At 37.4% G+C, this 10,203-nt stretch overlaps 1 protein-coding gene across 1 annotated transcript; it reads right to left on the reverse strand.

Annotated features, from left to right (window-relative positions):
• Positions 1–7,246: 7,246 nt before the first annotated feature.
• Positions 7,247–8,182, reverse strand: LOC124959091 (putative olfactory receptor 2B8). Its single transcript, XM_047517734.1, has one exon. The coding sequence runs from the start codon at positions 8,180–8,182 to the stop codon at positions 7,247–7,249; it is 936 nt and encodes a 311-aa protein (XP_047373690.1).
• Positions 8,183–10,203: the final 2,021 nt, after the last annotated feature.

Raw genomic sequence — 10,203 nt, forward strand, 5'->3', positions numbered from 1 at the left:
ACATCCACGTACAGGCATGGTTCACTCCCTGATTTTCAAATGTCATTTTCTGGCCAAAGCCCATTCAAATAACTATTTTATGTACCTTGCTCACTTTCAACCAACAGTCTCCATCTTGTTTTCTCTGTTCATATTTCTCTATGGCTGCCACCCCACTAGCCATCTCCTGCATCTTAACTGAATTGATTTTTTCTCCTGACCACAATGTAATTAATATCCTGAAGTCAAACAGAGTTCTATTTTGTTTTCTGCTATAACCCAGCATATAGAACTGTTCTAAGTGAGTAAGAGACCCTTAGTAAACTCTTCTACATTGAGCAAATGAGAAAATTTTACTTATATCTTGAAGTTATTTGTCTAACATATTGTCTACTTTGAATCTAACTCAAAACATTCAGGTTATAAATCTAGCAGTCAGTAGACTTTCCCAACACAGTGTACTATGAATAAAGGCAAGAGAAGATGCATTCTCAAGACCTCAAATCCATATAGGACTTGAAAGAATTTGCCATTTGATATGGGAATGTGAAATGATAGGCATAAGATATATCAGAACTTTTCATGTTAAAGCCTCCTACACAGAATGGCCCATTGAGATGCACCTTACCACGTAGTAATTCTCTCAGGAGCACTCAAAATCCTACGGAAATAATGTGACCTCTGGAACCTGAAAATAAGAAATAAGAAATGAAATTTCACAAACTAGAAGTCTGGAAGACAGAGCATCAACAAAGTCAAAAGTAGGGCAGGTTTTATATCTTCAAGATTTCTTCACTGCCTAAGTAAGATGCATGGTCTAACAAAACTACCCGGATTGAATTTTAAATTTAGATGAGGACAGGATAGCACTGGATGGAATCTCTCTCTCTCTCTCTCTCTCTCTCTCTCTCTCTCTCTGTGTGTGTGTGTGTGTGTGTGTGTGTGAAAGCAATGATCCATTTAGAGTCAAGCCAGACCACATTCCTTCTAATGGCAGCTGAAAGCACAGAGGCCTCACTGCTTCTGAACCTCACCCAAGTTGCTTACCTTTGATCAGAAAGGTAAGTTCCTGAAAGTGACACTCCTTTGCATGTTCTCTGGTGGCTGGGCATGGCTTTGTTGGACCCTATACATGTCTTTCCTCAACAGCTCTTTTGAGAGTTTTCCCATATAGTAGTACGAAATGTGTACACCAGTCTCCAAAGACTCAATTAGAGTCTGTCTGGAATTTGATGATGACATTTTAATTAGGGTCTGAGGAAATAGGTAACATTCTATTAAAAGTTGACACAATGGATCTAAATCACAAAATTCTACAATTATACTCATTAGACTTACCTTGAATTTATTCTATGGTATATAATTTTTTCCTTGTCATGCAATCATCTCTCCCTTTAGGCTACAATGCCTTGTCTCATCCATGAGGAAACTCCTGACCACACTTGGAATTCTGGGCTAAATTGCCCAATTAAGTTCCCAGTACTTTTTCTTTTCCTCTCCTCCTCTTTCCCCACATTCCCTTTTCTCTATTCTACAGGTCTTTCTTCTCCTTATATTTAGTTTTTAATTAGAGCATTATAGATATACATAAAGGTGAAATAAAGAGATGTCTAGGTTCAAATAGTTTTATCGATATGAAACATAGGCACTATCAAGTGATAACTAAAACTAGGTACATCTTTTAATTTAAAAAAAATCCTGCTTATGTGAGATGTATATGCATACATATCTCATATAACTGGGATATATATATATATTATATATAATATATATATTATATATAATATGTATATATCTCCATCTCACACCTAACTGAATAGACAACCTGAGGAATAGCAGATACACGTCTGATAAGATGTTAATATTCAAAATGTGTAAAGAGGCCTGGGGATATAGCTCAGTGTGTAGAGTGCCTTCCTAGCATGCACAAGGCCCTAGGTTCAATCCCCAGCACCACCAAAAAAAGAAAAAAAGACAAAACCAAAAACAAAATCTGTAAAGAATGGAAACAACTCAATAGCATACATACACATGGGGAGACACAAAGAAAATTAGCAATAGGAACTAATCATGTGAGTAAAAGGACCTTGCTGTGCTTAAGATGTGGAATGTCCCCCAAAACTTCACATATTTAATGGCTTGGTCTCAAGTGTGTCAATATTTTGAGGTCAGACATTTAGGAAATACTAGGTCACTAGGGTTGTAACCTCATTAGTGGATTAACGCATTTTGTGATTTAAAAATCTGAATGTTAATGGGAAGTGAGACATAGTAAGAGCAAGTAAGTTATTAGGGGTATTCCTTAGGGGATGATATCTTCTCCTTTACCCTTTCTTTCTCCCTCTCTGATCCCTGGCTGCCAAATTCTTCTGTTATCATTTTCTACTGCACCTCAGGCCCAGAGCAATGGAGCCACCAGTCCATGGACTAAAGGTCTGAACTTGTGAGCCAAAATAAACCTTTCCATCTTCAAGTTGTTTGTGTCAGGTATTTGGTCACAGGAACCAAAAAATTACTAACACACACCTAATTGGTATTTTTTTCAGAATAAGACAGATAAATGGGCAACACAGGAAAAATGTTTAATGTTACTAAAAAACAGGGAAATGCAAATCAATATCACAATCAGGTATCAAAATCAGGTCCTTACCATACACAAAAACAATAATAAGTGTTGGCAAGATTGTGGAGAAAAGGGAAGCCTTTTGTGGTGTTCACAGGAATGTGGAATAGTATAGCCATTATGAAATAAAATACAAATGCTCCTCAAAATATTAAAAATCAAAGAGGTATGATGACACTTCCTGTAATCCCAGTGATTTGGGAGGCTGAGGTGGAAGGATGACAAGTTCAGGGCTAGCCTGGAAACTCAGAAAGAACCTGTCTCAAAAAAAAGTTGAAAAGTTCTAGAGGTGTAGTTCAGTGCTTCTGGGTTTAATACCAGGGCCATAAATACGTAATAAAAATAAAAATAGAACTACCCTCCAACACTCCCTTTCTGGGTAATACACACACACACACACACACACACACACACACAAGTTCACACACACATATATACACATATATACATATGCATACATATGCTATATATATTATATTAAGTGCATGTACATGAAATATATATATATAAAACTCAACTTTATAAAAATTAAATCTTATTATTTGTTGCTACATGATTGTCCTGGAGGTAATATGCTATGTAAAATAAGCCAGGTTCAAAAGACAAATACCACATCATCTTAAAGATAGGTGAAATACAGGAGTCAATATCATGAAGACAAATTTTATAATGGTGGTCCCAGTATTTCATTCAAAGAGTACAAAACTTAAGTTGCACAAGATGAATAAGTTCTCAGAATCTCATGTACAGCAAGCTGACTGTAATTTAATATACTGCATTGTATTTTTGAAATTTACTGGGAGAAACGATTTTAAAGTTCTCACAACACAGATACACACACACACACACAAAAGTCCTTGAGGTGAAGGATAATTAAGTAACCTGATAATGGTCCTACCTTCATATGTATACATGTATCAAAACATGCTCTTCACCTTAAATGTACATAATTTTTCTTTGTGAAATATATTTCACAAAGATGGGGTTTGCTTAAACTACTTACACTTGGCTCCAGGTCTAGTCTGCTCCCAAGGGAAGAGTTTAGGCTAACCTCTGCCTTTATGCCTTGTAGAGGATTCCTGGAATCATTAGGGTTTAAGATTCCTGATGGATCACACATATACCCCCAGGAGCTAACAACTGCCAAAGTCCTTGTCTTGTCTCTCACGTTTCTGTTTCATAAGCCATCTCTGTGTTAATTCCTCCTGCTCTCAGTCGTCCACCAGACTCCTACAAAGCTCTTTCTAAATGACCCCTACCTCTTCCTGCCTCTCTATTCTTGACAATTCTCTTTCCCCCACTCTCCGTGGTTCCTTGATAGTCTCAGCTCCTTGACTCAGGATGTTCGAACTCATTCTTTATGGACCAGCTTAAATACCACTCACTCCTCAGAAACCCTCTGTCTCCAATCTCCTGAGCTGGTAGAAAAGCACAGCAAAATCCTTTAATTTGTAGCCATCTTATCTCATGTGTGTTTCAGTATTATCATGCAAATATATGAAGAAGTGGTTTAAATATTATATAAGGTGGATTCAGGTTCCCCATCTCAAAAGCAAGGTCATCATGGACACTTGGGAGTGCCTGTGAGAATAGAGAGGAGATGTTTGTTGGTGGCACTTCTTTAAACAGCTACACGCTACCCAGAATTGTGCAGTCCTGTGAGAAGCTCCTGAAGGGGTATTTGGATCTGTGTATTTAACTCTGTTCAATTGAGGGTTTATGAAGATAGTAAGTATTCACCAGCCCTGACTTTAGGAGACTGGACCACAGTGAAATCAACACTGTGAATGGCATCCACCTGTGACATCTCAATTCTCAGTTTTGTCCCCAGTCATTCCCTTCCACATCCTTCCTTGAAGTTCAAGCCATATTGAACTCAAGTATAGGACGGAATTTTTCCCTTCTGCTTTTTCTTATATTCCTCTCTGTGTTCCCAAATTCACTAATCTACTTAGGAAATGAAAACTTAGGTTTTATATTACAAATCAACCATCACTCACTCTTGTAAATCATTCCTGGACTCCCGCAACAGGATTTTCTGGCCTGTAACTGGGAGTCAGCAATGTCTCCGTGACAAGGCTACACAAGTTAGTGTGACGGTGGCCACCTGGTCGTCTTGCTCAAGCCAAGTTTTGGTTTTGCCAGTTGTCCTGGAATAAGTATTGACAGTACCATCTTTCACTCTCAGAAGTGTACTACCTCAGGTATTAAAATAAATGAAAAGCTGAAGTACAGTGTATTCAAGTGCTTCCAGGCTTAATAATTGGTTGCTCTACAATGTTCTGGGAAGTGCTATGCTTATAATTCTGCTGCAACTTTAAAGCATACACACTTTAAAGTGATGACCCACTTGGGGGACTGAGAGAATTTAAGAAGACTCATTTTTTTATCCTCAAGTTCTGGGATATATTAGGTAAGCCACAGATGCTAATTGAACAAATGAATGACCATACCTGGCTGAGATTGAGGAGAGCTAATGAAGCCTAGATCCAATTCTGGGCCTCAGGAAATGTATTGGACATCTGTATGAGCACCATAAAACTCATGAGAAGGTATGAGTAGTCCCATATCTTACTATCATGAAACTGGAGTTGTGGAATGAGAACAAATGTTTCCTGATTCTTTTTCCAACATTTTTTATAGACTAGGGAAATGGAGAGCATTGTAAAGAGTGAGAGCCATGATCAGAATGTGGGAAGAAGTTCCGGGTACCCCTACAGAGGATCATGGACATGTTCATGTATAGGGTTCATGGACATGTTCAGTCTGGTGGCATGACTAGTTCATAAGCCAGTATTTGCACAGGGTTACACTGTGAAACACTTGTTGGAAGACTCAAGTTAGCCTATGATTTCAGTGAGCTGAATCTTTGCAAGGTCAAGCAGGCTAGAGAAGTCACTGCACTGGGAATACATAGACAAAGAGGTAAGAGAGGAGATGGTTTCCAAGGAGCATTTCAGATTATGCAGAAAGGTGATATCCATGAAAGGTCACCATGGAACTAATTCCCTTTCAACATTTTATTATAATTCTCATCCTTTCTAACTGGGCTACTCAACAATGCTTCTCAAGTTAAAGGGAAACATGCCCACTGGGGAAAAATGGTAACATGTCAGGGATATGTTAAAACCTTTCAAAATTGCATTATCATTCTTAAAATTAAGCAGGTAAACCTAAACAGTAAAAGTAAAGATCTACAATCAGAAAAAAGAGAAATTATACTCCATTTATGTATAATTTATCAAAATATATAAATGCATTTCTACTGTCCTGTATAACTAATTAGAACAAATGAAAAAAAAATTAAAAGAAGATCATTTCAGGATCAATTTTACAGATATATAAAAAATTATAATACATTTATTTTCAAAAATCAAAGAGATGATACTAGATAATGCTGATAGAGAGCTGATAGATAAATAGACTTATCCAACAAATATCCTCTTTTATAAATGAAGAAACTGAGGTCCATTTCTTGGACATCCAGGAATGACATTCCATCCCATGTAAATATTATTAATGAAAATCTTGGGTTTACAATTTTATTCTCTAAGTATAGTGGATTGAAGTACACAGTAATGCTGGCTAATCCAGCATCGAGAAACATGGTTTATGGTAGTAGAGTGTTCTCTGTTTTTCTCTAGACTTTTATTTTAAAATGCCGGTATAATCCCAGCTGTGTTGCCCTTAAGTGGCCATAGTCCCAAACAAATGTAGGGAAAAAATTATGCAACTAGGCACTTGAAGATGTGTGGGACCAATAGTTCACCAGATTTGTGTTAATCTTAAAAATCAGTTGTTCAATTGTCAACACCATTAAAGTTCTATGAAATAATAAAGATTTTAGCTTTAAAAAATCAAATGTTCTTTGCTCTAACAATGATTGCTAAATACAGTAAATAGCCCATTCAATGTCTTGAAAATGTTGTATTTTCCTTTCATGTCAAAAGGAGCAAACAGAAGGAAAATTTGCTTCTTACTTGAAGATATTTGGGAGAATTTGAAATGTTGCTTTTTGATCTAAATAAGTTGTTCAGAACAAAGTTTGTTAAAAGTGTTTCTAATTGTACTTCATGTACTAAGTAAACATATAACATATCTATATCATTTGTATACCTGAGTAAATATTAAAATACAGCAAGCACTGCGTAATGAATTTGACCCATTGTTTAGTGATTTTGTTTTTTGCTTTTGACTTTAAATTATTTAATTTTTTGGTTAATGCTGACTTGACATGTACTACCAGTGTTGAATATTTATTGATTGTATATGAGTTTTTTATATTTGGATAAGAAGAAGTGGTTGCTTTTTAGGAACTGGATGTCTTTGAAAGATGAATTACAAACTTTTGTTGTTATTCACAATTGTAAATAAGTGAGAAACTATGTTAGATACAGTTTATTTCTAGTGGAGCAGTGTATCAGTTGTAGATGCCATTAAACAATGATTGCTAATATGATTAATATTGTTTTTATACTAATCATTTTTGATTACTCTTAATTCAAATAATAGTTTAATTTAATGATACCATTGGCTAAAAAGCTTCAAAACCCAGGAAACATTCCTGTGTACAAATTGTAATGTGTATATATGTGTGTGTGTATGTGTCTAACTACAGTTGAGCTGGGGTCTTGTTAATGTCTCTCACTTCCTCTGTTTTGCGATAGCTCTCTTCAAAGCTCCTTTCACATCCTCGTTCCTCAGGCTGTAGATCAAGGGGTTGAGCATGGGTGTGACCACTGTGTAGAAGACTGCGATAACCTTGCCCCCAGCCCGAGAGGACTTGGATTGGGGTCTCATGTACATAAAGATGGCGGTTCCATAGAATAAGGCCACCACTGTCAGATGGGAGGCACAGGTGGACAGTGCCTTGTACCTCCCAGAGGCTGAACGCATTCTGAGAACAGACAGAAGGATCCGGGCATAGGAAACAACAATGAGGAGGAAAGGGATGAAGACGATGACAATACTGAAGATAAAAACAACCAGCTCAGTGAGTGAGGTGTCAGTGCAAGCCAGCCTCAAGATAGAAGGCACCTCACAGAAAAAGTGATTCAGGACATTGGGCCCACAGTAGGGCAAACTTAAGGTGAGGACATTGATTACCATGGAACTCAGGAAGCTACTGGACCAAGAAATGGCTGCCAGTTGGACACAAGTGTTTCGGTCCATAATGATGGTATAGTGAAGGGGATGACAAATGGCTACATATCTGTCATAAGCCATGACACCAAGGAGAACACATTCGATCATTCCGAAGGAGAGAGAGAAGTACATCTGGGTAGCACAGCTGGAGAATGGAATGGTCCTCTTTCTCCCCACCATGTTGGACAGCATTTGTGGGACATTGGTGGACGTGTAGCAAATGTCCAGAAAGGACAAATTAGTGAGGAAGAAGTACATGGGGGTCTGGAGACGAGGTTCTATCTGGATAATGGTGATGATGATAATATTCCCAACCACTGTTAATAAATAGAAGAACAAGAATACAACAAAAAGAATGAGCTGTATCTTTGGCTCAGATGAAAGTCCTAGGAACACAAATTCAGTCACAGTGTAGTTTATTTTCATTTTATCCATTTTTTCCCAGGTTACCTTCCTCTTAAAGAATTATGCAGGTGACTGAAGATAAAATCAAGTGCCTTGTATACCAGAGATTAAGAACGAAAGATATGAGAAAGTTAGGAGAACTCTTAGTCTGGGATTGCATCTTGAGTATCTGAGGTTTATTACAAATGGAAAGTTTTTCTTCAGGTTTTGGAAGGAATATTCTGGTGAGATTTGAATATCAAATTCAAGTCTCAATGGAGGTTAGCAGATTCTTGCCTTCCCAGAAAAATAATTTTATTTTGCCTGTTCATCATCATTTCAAGCACTTATTCAGTCTTCAAAGCCTTCCTTGTGCCTTGCCGCCTTCAAAAATATTTCATTCTGTTTTTGTTTTGTACATAACAGTAGAGAAGCAACATGTAACATTCAAGGAAACAGCATCTAAAGCCACGGCTTCATGTGCTGTCCCATTGATTGACAAGTAAAAGCAGGACAGCAGCCTGTGCTGCCTCTGTGTCACCCTGATGTACCTTCTTGGGCTCAGGCACACTGACCACCAGAAGAACAAGAGTGCACACCAGCAAAATCAGGCACGAGGCACACTCAGTGCCAATTCTCATGTTTATTCCCCACTTCCATGCTATGTGATCTGGGATGGAACCATTGCTATTAAAATCAGAATAATAACAGAACCAATTTTGTGAGGACTTTAAGGACTAAATGGCATAAAGTGTTTAAAGAATTTTAAACAATGTCTACACATAGGAAGCAATCAGAAATAGCATCTGCAATTAATAGTTCTAATAACAAAATGTAATGCTAAAGTTGTGTGAAATTCAATTCTCTACTAGTAGTCATTTCAGACAAATAATATTAGTGAAAAAGATCCAGACAAGTTAAAGTTACAAGGTCTATTTACCCGGACCTCCTTAGGTCCTTCCTATACACATTTGTACATGTACTGCCTTACTATGTTTGGTCAACTCTTTTCTAGCCCCCAGCAGTTGAAGAGGAGCAACTTAGAAAAACAGGGAGTAAAGAAGAAACCTAAATGTGAGCTCAGACACAAGAGCAAGAAGTAACTGTCAATCATTGGTTGATCCATTTGTTCATTCCTTTTTCTTTCTTTCTTTTTCTATGCTTTTTAAAACTATACTTTCAAAACTATGCTTTGGATGTTCTAGCAGGTACCAGATGTTTGGTGTACACAGTAAACACAGCAGACGATCTTGATGCCCATAGGTCTCACTGCCCATTGAAAGTTGCAATGGAGAAAACCAACTGGTTGCTGAGGGAGTGGGAGTAGCATGTTCAAGAAGACATTTAAGAAACAAGTAGTTGCAGGTCAGGAAAAAATACGTCCTGGACAATGCATTTCTTCAAATGACTTCAGAATATTTTAGAGAGTTTTCAAGTAATTTGATTTAAATCAAGATTTTCACATTAAATAATTCTGTGAGTGAATGAACTACAATATCTAAAACCTGAAGTCTGGGGATTAGAAAAGGATGGACCTGGAAAGAGAAGAGAGAAGTCGATTCACAGTCTTGTCTTCAACAAAACAGCAGGAGAGGATGTGGGTGGGAAAGAGAGCCTTCAGAATTGCCTTCCAGACTCTTTAGGAAGTTCTGCTGCTAATAATTTATATTTGTGAGCTTTTAGGAGTGATTAGAATAACAATAAATAATATCCAGAGTTTTTCTGCATTGATAGCATGATGACATGCAATGAGGAGAACACAGCTAGTGAGGAAGCAGGACCTTCTCTGCCACCATACAGCTTAAATTACATACCTGGCTCCACAACTAAGAGGTGTAATTCATACCACCAGTCTGTGCCTCATCTTCCTCATCTGTAGAGTGGGAGCAAAAGCAGAACCCACCTCAGAGAGTTGATGGAGGAATTAAATGACATAATGTATGCAGAACACCTAAAACAGTTAAGCATAGATAATCATAATCCCATATGATCCACATTAGATGATTCTATTTAAATGTACAGAGGAAGGATCATTGGAATTCTCCCCAAAGTGGTAGAGACAAAACCTTCAA

This window comes from Sciurus carolinensis, chromosome 11 (genome assembly GCF_902686445.1).
Source record: "Sciurus carolinensis chromosome 11, mSciCar1.2, whole genome shotgun sequence".
NCBI lineage: Eukaryota > Metazoa > Chordata > Mammalia > Rodentia > Sciuridae > Sciurus > Sciurus carolinensis.